Source organism: Pseudonaja textilis, chromosome 3 (genome assembly GCF_049901715.1).
Source record: "Pseudonaja textilis isolate UNSWEBS1 chromosome 3, rPseTex1.2, whole genome shotgun sequence".
Lineage (NCBI taxonomy): Eukaryota > Metazoa > Chordata > Lepidosauria > Squamata > Elapidae > Pseudonaja > Pseudonaja textilis.
The window spans coordinates 40,648,049-40,664,195 of record NC_141992.1 but is presented as its reverse complement, the minus strand read 5'-3'; the positions used below and the strand labels follow the sequence as shown (position 1 = coordinate 40,664,195).

The 16,147-nt window shown below is 34.3% G+C and overlaps 1 protein-coding gene across 1 annotated transcript; it reads left to right on the top strand.

Moving 5' to 3' along the window:
* The first annotated feature begins 767 nt into the window (after positions 1–767).
* On the top strand, positions 768–13,601 carry HSD11B1 (hydroxysteroid 11-beta dehydrogenase 1). The gene is made up of 6 exons (XM_087929340.1): positions 768–1,118; positions 1,731–1,861; positions 4,217–4,328; positions 7,235–7,420; positions 8,375–8,518; positions 12,223–13,601. The coding sequence occupies exons 1-6, from the start codon at positions 1,031–1,033 to the stop codon at positions 12,441–12,443; spliced, it is 882 nt and encodes a 293-aa protein (XP_087785466.1). The 5' UTR covers positions 768–1,030; the 3' UTR covers positions 12,444–13,601.
* The last annotated feature ends 2,546 nt before the right edge of the window (positions 13,602–16,147 follow it).

The following is a 16,147-nucleotide window of genomic DNA, read 5'->3' as shown; positions in this document are numbered from 1 at the left end:
AAGATTGAGTTTGCATTCAATTGTGGCATTTTTTTCAGAGACATTGTAGTGAGGGTCTTTGAAATAGCAGATACAGCTCAACAATCAAAGCTCCAGTCTTTCTCACATGCATACAGTACATGTGACTCAAATTAAAAAGAGACAGGCTTCCACAATTTTGAAGCCAATGCCTATTTTCCTGTGGATGTCCCTGTTTCTAATTGATTTCTCTAGCACTCAGAAGAACTGAATACCATGGCATACCATATTAACATAGCTCTGTCTTAAAATTTTTCCATAAGCAGAAGCAGTTTAGTTGTTAAAGTTCTTATGAGTTAAGGGGAACAAACAAAGAAGCATATTAGAAAGACTATGGAATATACTAAATATAGTAGGCACCAAGCATTTTTAGATACTCATTGTCAAGTACTATAGGTAGGACAAGTTGGCAAAGTTGTATAGATGTTCAAAACAGATCTAATCCACAAACAGCACGTGTCTCAATTCATTTCTATCAAACTGCTGTATATTCTTCATGTATTATACTCCACTTCTGTGTTGTAATTATTCTGCAAACATTTGGGAGCAACAGACATAATCTGGTTGTACACAACCCTCCTGCTTCATATGGCGTTTGTGTCTAGAAAACATTTACAAATGATTTTAAGAAACAAAGAAAGTCAAAGCCCACCTGCAATTGGCTGCTAACTCTCTGAGTTGAAATTTGAAGCTTTTCAGTAAAGACACACCTCTTTCAGGATGTTATGCAAAATTCTCTATTTCAAACCAAAGGACAGGAAATATGAAATGCGACAGCCAGAATCCATAGTGACACTGTCAACTATGGTTGATTTATCGACAAAAAAAGGAGACTTGCAGTAATGGAACCATTGGCATAAATGCTCTGAAATTGTCTGAAAGCTCCATTTTTAGGAAAGTTACTGTCTCCATACTAGCAGCTTTTTGCAGCATTAACATTGTTCCTGCTCTTTTCCCTTTTCCCTTTTAACCCTCTGTTTCTCATGCATGATTATTTTCTGACTACAGTGGGATGAATCTGTGGCAAAAGATTTTGATTCCTTTGGTAGGAATGGTATTGGCCATTTATTTTTATTCAGGAAAGGAAGAATTTAAACCTGGTAAGTTATTTTAAATAAAGACATTTTTTTTAATTAAAAAGAGAAGTGGGAGAAAAGAAGGGAGCCTTGTTTTTAAAAACACACAAACTGGATCAGAGTGCATTGTTGGTCATGGGTGACTTTGCTTGGAAGCTTTTACAAGTTATCAAGCCACAGGCAAGAAGATTTTTTTTTTCTCAGCAAGCAGGTAAGATGGGAAATATGCTGGGGGTGTGTGTGAATTATTATTGTTATTGGAAGGCTTTTGATATTCTATCTGTTCAAAAGGGATTTTTGTTTGTGAAAAGTTCCTGGGGGAAAAATCGTATGATTGTTCTAAAAGCTTTTGTACCTGGAATGCATGAAATGGGTAAAAATTAATGTTTAATTGTATTGCAGAAAGGAGAAAGACAGAGTGGGGGATTAAAATTATTTTTTATGGTCCTCTGGAATGCTAGTTCTTGTTTCTGTTGCTTTCTTGTGAATTGGATTGCTATGACTAACAACTGATTTGAGAGCAGGAATTGCTGGGTATCCTCTTACAATTTTTACTTGTTAGGCATTTATATGGTGGAATGGGAAGCTATTTAATGTCAGCTTTATAAAATGTGTTTCTTGCATATTATTCTCTAGAAATGTTGAAAGGGAAGCGAGTGATTGTTACTGGGGCAAGCACTGGAATTGGTGAGCAGATAGCATATCACCTAGCACGGATGGGTTCCCATCTCCTGATTACTGCACGGACAGAAGCTCTGCTCCAGCAAGTAAATATTAAATACTGATTTATTCCACTATATAATTCCACTCACAAGGTTTCATACATTGAAAGAGTTAAGAGAGAGACAAAAACAACGCTCCCTCAAACTGAGAATGAAGATTAACTCTTCAGAGCCAGAAAGAAGAAAGGAGGTAACTGCCACCATTCATAGGTGACTCTTAAAGGCATTTTTCCTTCTTTGGCTGATTAATGGGGCTAAACTATATTACACTTTCAAATCCCAGGGATATAGAAAGAGAACTGTTTCATCTAGTAGAGAGAGTTAGGGAAAGTTCTCTGGAACAGTTCCTTCTCTACCTGAGGTAAAATGCCATTTGATCTCTTGCTGTGAAATTGGAAAGCAGGGGTGACAGCCTGGTCCAATGGGCTGGTCCAATGGATAAAGTCACAAACACATCAAATAAATAAATAAATAAATAATCATAATCATAATCATAAGGAGTGTGGTAAATATTAAGATTTGGGAAAGATTTACATTTTTAAATTGTGGATCCCTGGTTTTATAGTTTATTATCAGCAGCATGTGAGTATGCTTGCACATCTTTAAGTATGTGTGTCTGAGTGATTGTATCTCCTGTCATGTACCTGATAAAAATGTAGTGGATATTTTCGAAAAAAATGTATCCTTTTCTGCTGATTCAAGATTAGGTGGATGGCATTTTATTTTGGTACAAAGAAGGGACCTGAATTAGTTGGCATTTGTTATGTTATGAAGAAAGAAAAGGATGGGAAGATACATCATAATCCAAAGTACTGCTGTGATTCAGATTACTTCATGAGTCAGATCTGTCTCTCTTTTTTAAACTTTATTAATTTATTTATCAACTTGTATTTAACTTTTAAAATGAGATATAGCAGGTGAGGCACAGGAAGGTGGCTAGACCTGATTGATGACTCAAACAGTATTCCTACTGTCATCATGATAGGTAAATTTGCCTTCCAGGTAGTGATATGCTGAAGAGGGAGACCAATGGAAGTTGGAGAATTCAGCCTGTCTTTCTGCTTATCATTTGTTGCATATCTTGGTGCGGGACAGCAGAGTGTGAATCAGAGCAGTGGTCACAGAAGCTGCATAGTGAACGGCAAAGGGCCCAGTAAATTTCGTGTTGTTATCCTTTTCCACTGATTCAAGAGTAGCACAAAGAAAGGATCTGAATAGGTTTTTGAACATGTAGGAAAGAGGGAGAGATGGAGGGAGAGAGAGGGAGAGAGAGAGAAAGAGAGAGATGTAGACAGACAGATGTAGACAGACATAGACAGACAGATACAGTAGATACACTGATACAGAGAGACTATACTTTTCTGCTATCCAAAGTGTTGGATTTTAACTTTAATAATTCCCAGTCAATCCATTGTGAGTACATGAACTTGGTGAAGGCTGATGTTTTTAAAATGACTGATTAGGGTGGGTGAAAATAATAGCACTGAGAAATAAAGAATTTCTGACAAAGATATAGGAGTGTTAATAAAGCTATAGTAAAGATAGAAGTAACAGGAGGAGACTGATTAATGGAAAGTATATTGTCTTTCCCTTGCATGATCATTGCTGATCTCAATAGATAGACACAGACACACAGAGAGACAGAGACAAAGAGAGAGAATCTGATCATTTAAAGAAAAAAATTTTTTTTCAACTCACTGTTTACTGTTGGCTTTAGTTAAAGCAAGGCAAGCAGACTTTCAGATGAAATCTATCCCATCCTTCTCCATATCTATCAGAAAATTCACAGGTTTTGTTGTGCTTTCTAAGAAACCTGTGTCAATGGCAAGTGGGAACATTTCCAGGTGAGACTTTGAAATTAATCACTAAGTCCCAATCTTTAGTATATTTAGCCAATAACATAGTTTATTTTGGGATATCAATCTCTTTGTAACGAAGATCAATACATCAATTCAGCAAATGTTGCAAATGATATATTACATATAGTTTATTTTTTATGATACCTGAATTTAAGGAAAAATATGTTGGTTTTTTACAGAATATGGTTTCAAATGTTTTATTTTAGAATTATAAGTCTAGCATGACTACCAAAGGAAGTGCTGCAAACTCAATATTTAAAATGTTTTTTTTAATAAATGTTTTTTGTGGGGGAGGGGGGTTTGTACATGAAAAAGCTGAAAATGCTTTCAGCTGAAATTGTTAATGAGGTGGTTTTTCCAGTGGAAATTCCCCACTGATAATGTTGATCCAATAAGTAGATTTAAAATGTGCTGTCAAAATATCCTCTTAAACTGGATTGTTCGGTTGCTTCTTTGCAGATATTTGATTTAAGAAATCCAAGTGCAAAGAGTATAAAAGGTCATGGAATATCTACTAAATTTACTTTTCTATTTGCTTTAGGTGGTTGCTCATTGTTTAGAGTTGGGTGCAGCATCTGCCAGGTACATTAATGGCAGTATGGAAGATATGAAATTTGCTCAAGAAGTGGTGAAGAAAGCAGAGGAAGTATGGGGTATGTTGACCTTATTAGAACATGAGATAGTTCCAGCATCCTATTTCTAACTAACTAGATGCTTCCAGAAGCACAGAACTATGGATTAGAATGTGAAGACAGTGGACTTATGTAATGTATATTTAGTGGTTCAGAGATTAATCATATAATCATCATGGTTAATAATTATTGATTGAGCTATCCTCCTTGCCTTTGTCTTTTCAGTGCTCCTTCGAGGTCCAAAACCCAGGTACATTCCAGCTAAGTAAAGCATCAGTGTGCTAGCTAGAAATAAAACATGATCATTAACATGATCAAATCCAAAACATAGGTATATGTCCAATTTACAGATGAAGTTAAGTCCATTCCAAGTTGTAAAATAGAATCTTTTTTAATGGTGACCATAAGGATTAAATCAATTTGGACAGGCTTTCAAGACTGATGGCATCACTTTAAGGTGGGTCAGTGAAGAAGCTGGCATAGCCAGGATTCCAGGAATGTTCTTTATTGTGTTAGAATAGAGTAACAGAATCTTGAAAGTTTGCTTTTCTGGTCCAAACAAAATCAAAGCAGATTTATTTTGAGTTTCCTTCTCACACTTTTCTCTTTTTCAGGAGTGTGTAATCTTTTCAGCAACTCCCAATCCCCTTTAATGGCTTGTTCAATCTTTCCTTATTTCAAGGTTAGAGCTACATTCCTTCACTGCCCAGCATATTGTACAGCTATATAACAGCAGTGCACTGTTGTTTTCAGATGCAGCTCTGCACTTTTTATCAGAAATGTGGCTTAAGTTCTTCTGCTCTTAATTCTTCCTGGCCCATGGGTTTGGGGAGTGGTGTGTGTGTCCTCCTGTTCTCTTTCTACCACTATCTCAGAAGCAGGACAACATCTTTCTTTCAAAGATGCTAGGATCTTTGTCTTCTGTTCCTCATCTTCTCAACATCAAAAGGTATCAGTAGACTCACATTATTTTATTTAAGCACTTGGAACAATGCAGCTTTGTGTCTTGGGAATTCTATAAATTAATAATGTGTGTTATTAGAGTGGTGTGTCGGCCTAGTGGTGAAGATCCTTTCTTCCCATTCAGAAGATTGAGAGTTCAATCCTAAGTAGAGACAGATGTCTTTCTCACACAGTGCAAAGAGAAAATATCTACTGCAAACTCTGCATAGGTGCCAGGAAGGGCAAACAACCAGCTCCATTCAGTGGCTCTGACTCTGTTCTGAATTAAGGGATTACAGGGTTGTAAAAAGAAAAAAAGCATGTGTCTTAATAAGTAAGTACTACCCTTTATCTGCCCTTAAATGGATTTGAATATCAGATTTTAGTATAATGAGAGAAATGATGGGGAGCTTTATTTCCCTAAAATATCTTACTTTACCAATCCCAGAAGTAAAAAGTTACACATATTTATTTACAGCATGCATGCTTAAGTTGCAGTTTATTTTTTGCACCTTAACTAATTTTAAATCTGTTATCAATTATACACCTTACTATAAGAATGGAAAATAAAATAATTGACCAATTATTACTAGACTTTTATTGAAGCTTTGGATCTTCTAAATGGAAAGATATTTAAGAGATAAGCATGGAATATTTTTTTCTTAAAAATTAAGTGCACTAAGGCAAATTTTTACTTTCTAGTTTGCTAGGTTTGCTAAATTTACATTTCATTTTAGTTATTATATTAAAATATAACATTATATAAAAATATGAACATTTGCTTTTGATTCTCAGTAAAGCTTGAAACAAGACTTTCGATCTTCCTGGCACTAAATAAACCCAAGTGCCCTCAGTTGCTAAGATGTACAATTAATTTCACAGAAGCTTTTGTGATTTGGTAACTCCTGCCTTGGCTGACAGACTCACCTGAACCTTACCTTAATCTCAGATTAATTTATTTGTCCTTGTCTGTGCCCCCATCACAGCTTTCCCTTTTTCAATGATACAAAATTCATAAATTAACACCTCATCTTGAGCATTGTTGAATTCTAGTACCTTATCATTACCATAAGATAGAATATTTTAGAAATAAAGAGAATCTACATTTAGTACAATAACAATCTTGGAGATCATTCTCAAAAATAGAAAATAAAAAACATCTGCGACTGTTTTTCTGTACTCCCATGGACTAAATGTGTGGACTAAATAGTATTCTATTAACGTTATACTGGGACTCCTACTTTGTTACAAGGAAACTTGAACGAATATTGAAAAGTCCTTGTTCATACTAAATCTGAGAAAACAATCCTCCAAATTTATTCTCAGCCCTAATCTTTCACAGCATCCTAGAAGGAAAATGTTTTGCTTTCCCCTCTACTACTTGAGTATTTTATATTCAGTAGTGACCCTTAGGTGAGTTTCAAATGTTGTTAGCAGATGGTTAAAATGAATTGCTCTAATGAAGATAATCAATTTGCAAATGAACCATTCATTTATTGATTTATTTCCATTTTAATAGGATCTCTCAACTATTTGTGTGGTTCATGTATTATTTTGGGCACCAGGGACCGGTTCCATGGAGAAAAGGTTTTCCTTAGACCAAAGGGGCGTGGTTTTGCATGTTGTCTGCATCCCATGAATGGAGCTTCCCTTGTTTGCACAGCCCAGTTGCTGGCATGCAGCAGACCAATGCTGGTCCATGGACTGGGGCGGGGGGTCTGTTTTATCCCTTTTGTGTTTTGTATACAATACGCTCAAGAACTGCTTTATAAATGAGTATCACAATGCATTTAGGATTATCAAATAAGTAAGATAATTGCAGAAAAGTATGAGGAATTAACTGGGACTTTGTCCTGAAATCTTCTAAGGCAACATAAAGTAAGGCCAGCTCAAAGAACGTAGTTGCCCAATACTGCAGCCAAAATATTTGATCATATTGATATTTTGCCTTCATCTACTAACCTAGTATAACCTTCTCTTTATAGGAAGTCTAGATATGCTGATTCTGAATCATATTGGCAACTCCTACTTCCATTATTTCAATAGGGACATTGAACATGTGCAAAAACTTCTGAACATCAATTTCCTAAGCTATGTAACGATGTCAGTTTCAGCTCTTCCCATGCTTAAGATTAGTGGAGGAAACATAGTAGTTGTTTCATCTTTGGCAGGTGAGCATTAATTCAGTGTACAGCAATTTTGGAATCTTAAAGCTTTTACAAATGTTATTGATTTTCCTGTTATCAGAATTATGATTTGACTGTTACACTCATATGACTTCAAGTTTAACTGACTACATTTATGTGTACTCTATCTTCCTTTTCTAATATGCATAATTATCCTGTGGGGTGATCAAATCACAATTTCAATGCATTTTTGCAGTTTAGGCATTTCATATTAGAGGAAGAAATGATTTCTGAAGCTTCTATAGGCTTGTTCTTTGAAGCATAATAAGGGTTAGATTTTTTTTTCACAAAATAGACTCTGGCATATATTGTTTGTTGGCAGATGCATACTTAAGTATCCTGTGTTCAATAGAGTTTGTAGACTTTTTATTAATCTTTTCCCTCTGTTTTTGATACATATCTATCATAAATGTTTCACTTTTTGAAAGTATGTCTAGTACATAAAATCAGAATAATCCAGGTTACTGAGGGTTACTTCATGATCATCAAGGGCTTTTAAAAATGAACAACTTTTTTAAAAGTTCATGCCAGAACTAGTTGAGCTCTATAATGGAAAGCAAGGAAAGGCAGGCTTACTAAGTCACCTAAAGAAACAAAAGTCAGAAATGGAAAGGAAATGTTTTCTTTGCATCTCAGTTCAAAGTATTTAAAAAAACAATCTCTCAAGGAAAGTAGGCTTCTGTCACTATGAGTTTGGGGCATGGTTAGGATAAGGAATCAAAAGTGAGTTTTAATTAAAGATAAACAGTACCTTATTTTTTTATTTAAATCATCTTTCAACATAGAAGGATGTTTATTTTGAATAGAATCTAGAATAGAATAGAATCTAGAATAGAATAGAGAATCAGGGAGGAGAAAAACGTACCTCATATATCTCTAACATTATTATTCATGGCATAGTATAAATTATATTTATCATTCTAATTGTGGAATTTCTAGGCAAAATTGGCTTCCCGATGACTGTTCCTTATTCTGCAACCAAGTTTGCACTAGAGGGATTTTTCAACTCTTTGAGGCAAGAATTTGTTATGCAGAACATCAATGTTTCCATCACGCTCTGCATCCTTGGACTCATCAACACGGGTACAATTCTGATTTCCACATCTCATTTTTTTAAGATACTGGACTTTCTTGTCAGGCTGATGCTGGCCAAGCTTAGACATTTTCTAGAATTCAAAATCATTATGAAATAGCCTTAAAGGACTATTTGATCCCCTATAAACCTGGTTGACACTAGAACTCCCAGTACTCTCCAGCCATCATGAAGAACACAAAATTGACAAATCATCATAGATTGTAAAATCATTAAATATTAGTTCATTTTTTAAAATGTTACCTTAGTTCTCAAATAAGGATTAGTCACATTAGAAAAGTAGATCATATGTTGGAAGGCCTAATAAATAAGATCTGCCAACCATTAGGAAAAGACCATATAAGCTTTCATTTAATGATGAAGAATCATTTTAGCAAAACAGTTAGATTTATCAGCCAACTCTAGTATATCCTCCTTTGCTTTTTCTGGATATTAGAGTCTAGTCTTTCTGTAGCCTGAGACTTTCAGTTATGTTGAATTGAAGAATGTATACTATCCATCCAATATTTAAGAATATATAATATAAATCCATATTGGTATCTGCAGTACTGAGTGTTAGGAATGTAAGTCACCTAACAGTTATTTGGGTTGGAAATATATAAACTAGGATAGACATTTTAATACTATATCTTTAAGAGAATGATAAAACTGTAATTGGGTGTGGTTCCACAAATGGCCATAAGATGGAGCCAGAAATCTGGTTTGTTTAGTCTCAGTGAGTTTCTGTTGTCCTTTTCTGGAGAGTGTTGCCCTTCCTGTATTGACTGTTATTCTTGGATTTGATGTAAGTCTGCTACTGAACTGTTTTTGATACTGGACTTTGATATTTGGATTATCCCTAAAGTTCTAGTTTTGATAAGAACATTTATCAGTCCTTGATTGGTAGTTTATCTTATCTCAGTAATTGGTCAAGGCCAGATATTGCATACTGTGTTAATCAATTAGCGAGATTTAACTCTGAGCCAACTGAAAGGCACTGGTAAGCTGCTAAGCATGTGTTAGGATATCTGAAACAAACAATGCATTATGCATTGTATTTGGAGCCTAAAGATGAACTGAATTTAACCGCATATGCTGATGCAAGTTTTGCTACAGCCATAAATACACGAAAATCTACATCGGGTACTGCAGTATTATTGGGAAAAGCATTGATTGGATGGAGGTCTCTTAGACAGAAACATCTAAGTTTGTCAACAATGGAGGCTGAATTCTCATGTTTGTCTTTATTATGTCCAGATTTAGTTTTGTATAAGCAATTATTAATTGATATGGGAATTGATATAAAAGATCCTATTGTTGTTTATGAAGATAACCAATCAGCAATACAGATGGCTTCAAATATTGCTGTTAAAACAAGAATGAAACACACAGATTTAAAATATTTAAATGTGAGACAATGTGTGCAAAGTAAGATGATTAAGCTAGAATACTGTATGTCAGAAAACAATATAGCAGATCATTTTACAAAGGCCCAAGACTCTATAAAGCATAAGGCTTGCTGTGAGGATTACGGACTTAGAATGTAAGGTTGTATATATTGTCCTACTGAAAGGGGAGAATGTTAGGAATGTAAGTCACCTAACAGTTATTTGGGTTGGAAATATATAAACTAGGATAGGCATTTTAATACTATATCTTTAAGAGAATGATAAAACTGTAATTGGGTGTAGTTCCGGAAATGGCCATAAGATGGACCCAGAAACCTGGGTTGTTTAGTCTCAGTGAGTTTCTGTTGTCCTTTTCTGGAGAGTGTTGCCGTTCCTGTATTGACTGCTATTCTTGGATTTGATGTAAGTCTGTTACTGAACTGCTTTTGATACTGGACTTTGATATTTGGATTATCCCTGAACTGAAAACTGACTGCTTTATCTATGAATGACTTGAACTGCTTATCTTGGACTTTGCTTAAAAGTTTATTGGAAGTAAAAGCCTACATTTACTGTACAGTATATCTATGTGCTGTGTGTGTGTTATTCTTCACTACTCTCACTACGTCTCCCTGTATGCGCTCATTCTCCTAACGTGGAATTACCTCAACACTGAGGATTATTACAACCCATTTTGATCTTCCAACATTTTTTTTAAATTAACAAAAAATACATTTATTTCTAATTCATAACTTTCCAGACGTATTTATATGTAAGCATTCCCAAACTTTTTCCCCATAGATGCATCTTTTATAAATGTTCCTTTTAAATGATTTTTAGATTTACATAGCTGCTATGTATGTGCAGGTAGTCCTTGACTTACAACCATTCATTTAATGACTGTTTAAAATTACAGCAGGAGTAAAAAAGTAAAAAAGTTATGATCATTTTTCACACTTATGACCGTTGCAGCATCCCCATGATTACATGATCAAAATTCAACTGATAAAATTGGCAACTGATGCATATTTATGACAGTTGCAGTATCTGGAGATCATGTGATCCCCTTTTGCAGGGATCAAAAGTCAATGGGGAAGCAAGACTCACTTAACAACCATATTGCTAACTTAAAAACTGCAATTATTCGCTTAACAATTATGGCAAGAAAGGTATTAAAATCAGGCAAATTTACTTAACAACTGTCTTGCTTAGCAACAGAAATTTTGGGCTCAATTGTGGTCATATGTTGAGGTACCTGTATCAGTTTTAGTAATTGCTACAGAAATCCACACCCTCCCTCCTTCCCTTCTTCCCTTCCTTCTTCCCTTCCTTCCTTATCTGGTTTTTATTAAAAATAATCCTAAGGATCTAACAACATATATTAACAAAGCATACAACATTATATAATTAAAACCTAGAAATATTCTGTGTGGATATTGAACAAAAAATGACATGTAACTTTGACCAGTGCTTAGACCTGATGGCTATAACTCAGACAATCATAGCATGAATAGGTTGGGAACTTCATAAAAGGAATATTTGAATTGAAAATTCCCTCCCTTAGGTTTGCATGTAATGAATCTTCAGCACATTGGGCATTATCAAGGATGGTAATTACTAGACTACTCCTACTGTAGACTCCTAAATAACAATGTTTAAATCAGTTCAATGAGTACTGAAAAAAGGACAATTTTTAAGATTATGTTTTCAGACCTTGATTATAAGCAAAACATCTTTCTATCTGAATTATTTTGGTGACAAAAGATCATTCAGTATAACCCATTGCAGGATAATCCATTGCAGGATACACTTTACTGCATGAAATATATATAGTGTGAAATCATTACTAATTTACAATTAACATTTTATTCTCTCTCACACACACGTGCAAATTTGAATTGACAATTATCTAGCTGAAAATAAGAGTGTGTTTTTCTGCTTCCATCATTTCTAGAATTCTAGAAATCCTGTTCTGAACTTTGAATATCCAACACTTAGATAATATTTGCACTAACTATTGCACAATTCATTAGAGCTTCATAGGACTGCTGTTGCTTGGGCTTGTTTTGCAGGAAGTGGAAGGATACATTAGACATAACCCACACTTGCAAAATTCATGAGACATTATTTGAAAGAAACAAGGAGTCTCAATATGGAAAAAATGTATTTTTTTTTGTATTACCAAAATTATAATTTCTTATCTGTTTACTCAAGGTATAATATGTTTGAGAATGGGGGAGGGGGTTGTGTAAGAACAGTTCAATACAAGATGATTTGTAGTGATCTGATTCCTCAGCCATGAATACTTTCTTTTTTTCTGCTCTTAGAAAATGCAATGAAAGCGGTATCTGGTACATTCACTCCTTCACCTGCACCAAAAGAAGAATGTGCCCTAGAAATCATTAAAGGGGGCATCCTACGTCAGCGGGAGATTTATTATAAATATCTTTTTACAAAGATCCCCACACTTTTGCGAGACTGGGTTCCAGAACTCATGGATTATTTCTTACGGAAATGTTTTAATGTGGACAATCTAAACCAAGATTAATCACAATCTGTCTGTTCGCTGCCTCTGCATTTTTCTTTTCTGGATATGTGAGTTAGAATTTTTCAAACTTTGCAACTTTAAGATGTGTGGGAATTGAAGTCCTCAGAACTTAAATTTACCAAGTTTGAAAAACATGAATATAACCTATAGAAGAGAATATTACCAAACTGATCTTGAGATTCACTATGCTGTTATATATAGACCCCAAATCCAGTTCTGTTTCTTGGGATTTAAGACTATCAATTATTGCAATATAGATATTTATAATCTGGAATAGGAACAATTTATGTCAGGGATCCCCAAACTTGGCAACTTTAAGACTTGTGGACTTCAACTCCCAGAATTCCAAGTTTGGAGACCTCTGATTTAGGTAATTGCCAAGTTTGAAGACCTCTGATTTAGGTAAATGTAGTTATCTTAGAAAAACTCAGGTTAATGATAAATATTTTGTCTGCTCTTAAACTGCAGCCAGATGGCTGTTTCTCTTAATCTGCAATCAGAACAAAACATGACAATTTCATAAAGTGAACAGTTGGGAGAAAAAAGTTGTAACACCGTGCAGAGTTTCATAGTTTTGCATCAACTCCTTATGTAAATTTCTCACATAAAGAGGAATAAGTGCAAGATACCCTCTGGCTTGGACTGATAGGAGGTACTTGATCGTTAACACATCTGGAATTAAACATTTGGCATAAAAAGTACATTTTTTAAATTTTTCAAAGTTTTAAAATTATTTCAAAGTATCACTTGAAAATGTTTATAGTAATTTTAGTAAAGATATTAATTACAATTATAATTATAATTAATGCAAACTAAAAAATGAAAAAGAGTAGAAGGTGCAGAAAAAGGAAAAAGCAAATAGAAAAGAATGTAAGCAAAAAAAAAAGAAATATATAAATGTCTTTTAATCTTCAACAAATAAACCAATGTAATATTACCTTTTTTTACTTCTAGTCATCTTAATCTTTAGTCCATGCAAATAATGTAATAGTACTTGATTTCTTCATTTTTTCTTTGTCATCTTCTCTTTCTTCTCATAAGTACTTCAAAACTTTAAAACAAAACTTTTGCAAATCTAATATAGGAAAAATATTCAAATCGCTCTCTTGGTTTATTGTTTGTATGTGACTTTTGGTTATTAAAACATTATCCAGGGTTTTTTTGTATGTCCATGTCAATCTTGTTCCATGTCGACCTTGTAGCCTGTCATTTGTAAATCCACTTTCAACTCAGTCTTGTCAGGGAAAACTTGCTCCTCTTCCATAACATTTTTTTCACATAGTCTCTCTATAGAGGCATATATCTCTGTTGACACTATTAATGCTAACTTTTGTTTCCATTTTTCAAAAATATCAATATGTCCAATGTTAGAATATTTTGCTCCATTTTGTGATTGTATGTGTAGTTATGTGTTCTTGTTTAATTGTAAACTTTAGTTCCCTCTAGTGGCCATTTTATATATGTGGTGTATGTGTATGTTTAAAATATAACACAAAGACATTTCTCTAATGTGAAGGATTCTTTATAGTTAATTCCAAAGTCTTGTTTAAAATTTACTTGGATCATTAGTCCGTTTGTAATTTCCTAAAATCAAAGTTTTCTGTTTATTATCTTTTTTTAAGTTCTTAAACTTGTAGTTAAAACTTTCTTTTGCTAAGGATTGAAGGGAAACACATCCAAATTTGTCAGTACAAAGGTTTCCAATAATTGAAAAGCAATTATCAAGCAACGTTTGAAAGCCCTTACATTTAAAGGTTTACATAAAAGATTTATATTAACAATTCTTTTTTAAAAATATTTTGTGCATCCAATATTTACCACTGATGATGATGAAATTTACAACTAACATATCTGAACAATACCAGTGAGTTGATCTTAATGTAAAATGTAACTTTTGAAACTTAATTGTGTTCTGAACAAAAGCGGAATTAAGAAAAAAATACTTTATAGTTCATTACTCAAAGGAACCTAATTGTAAATAAGAAAAAATATCTATATCATATGGTTCACCATCACACAACTTTCTTCCATTTACATTTAGTTATTTGAGATGGCCATTATATTTGCTTTCATTTTGATTTCCTCATATTTTTATTTTTTTTAATTTGTTTTGTTTCTAGTTATTGTCAAGGACAAAAGGTCAACAGGCCATGAGGATATTGATCCCATACTTTTCAATCTACTAAGTCTATTATGATTATTAAAACATGAGCTCGAGTCCCACTTTAGCCATGAAAGTTGCTTGAGTTGTGTGTGGAAGATAGGCATTGAATATGTTTGCCACTTTCAGTTATATATAATCAATGTAGCCCTTGAACCAACAGAAGTGATATAGTTTTGCCTGCAATGAATGAAATTCATTGGGTAATGCTGGGAAAGTCACAATCTTTTAGCTTTATCTGGACCACAGAATTGCCTTGGTAAAAGTAACACCTGGAGTAGAGAGTGATGTAAGCTTTAACTGGAAATCCTGAGGAAAGGCAGAATAAGTAAACAAAATTAATGGTGAATAATTTGCTGGCATATTTATTTCAAAACTATAAACATTATTATTCTCTATGCAATACTGCTTGTTGGGGAATATTGGATTAATATCAGTCATTTGAGTTTGTAATAGGATGGGAAATGTAGAAAATAATTTTGCACTAGATAAGACTTTGGTCTCGTCCATCAGCTTGTACTGCAAACAAATTTGTATTTTTGAGCAGATACATTTTTTTTTTTTAAAGGAATATTTTAATAAGCGATATCAAGCATTAATGTTGCTGCTACTAGCAGGTAATTTGAGGTTGAAAGAAAATATCCTGCAGTGAGCCCATTCACCAAAAGACATAAGATTCATTTATGACTTAGATAAGGGAATAGAAGGGGAACTTACCAAATTTGCAGATGATACCACGCTGGCAGGAATAGCTAACACCCAAGAAGATGGGCTCAAGATCCAAATGGATCTTGACAGACTAGAACACTGGCCTGTATCTAACAAAATGAAATTCAATGTAGAGAAAAGTAAAGTCCTACACTTAGGCAGGAAAAACCAAAAGTACACATATAGACTAGGTGAAACCAGGCTCAATAGCAGTAACTGTGAGAGGGATCTTGGAGTTAAATATGAGCCAGCAGTATGCAGCAGCAGCCAAAAAAGCTAATGCAATCCTAAATTGTATTAACAGAAGGATACAATCAAGTTCAAGGGAAGTACCAATATCACTCTATAAAGTCTTAGTAAGTCCACAGCTAGAGTACTGAATCCAGGTTTGTTCACCACATTATAAAAAAGATGTTGAGACTCTAGAAAAAATACAGAGAACAGCAACCAGGATGATTAGGGGACTGGAGGCTAAAACATACAATGAAATAATAAATAAAACAATAATAAAATATACAATTGCAGGAACTGGGCTTGGCTAGTCCAGTAAAGAGAAGGACCAGGGGAGACATGATAGCCATCTTCCAATATTTGAGGGGCTGCCACAGCGAGGAAGAGGTCAAGCTATTTTCTAAAGTACCTGTAGGCCAGACAAGGAATAATGGATGGAAACAAGGAGAGATTTAACCTGGAAATAAGGAGAAACTTTTGGACAGTGAGAACAATCAACCAATGGAAACAGCTTGCCCTCGGAAGTTGTGGGAGCGCCATCACTTGAGACTTTCAAGAAGAGGTTGGACTGCCATTTGTCAGAAATGGTGTAGGGTCTCCCGCT

What these genes read in the sequence shown, in the direction of transcription:
- HSD11B1 (XM_087929340.1), top strand. Translation starts at nt 1,031, where the DNA reads ATGAATCTGTGGCAAAAGATTTTGATTCCTTTGGTAGGAATGGTATTG. An exon ending in CAGAAGCTCTGCTCCAGCAA is followed by an intron (nt 1,862 to 4,216) that starts GTAAATATTAAA and finishes TATTTGCTTTAG; the next exon opens with GTGGTTGCTCATTGTTTAGA. An exon ending in GAAAGCAGAGGAAGTATGGG is followed by an intron (nt 4,329 to 7,234) that starts GTATGTTGACCT and finishes TTCTCTTTATAG; the next exon opens with GAAGTCTAGATATGCTGATT.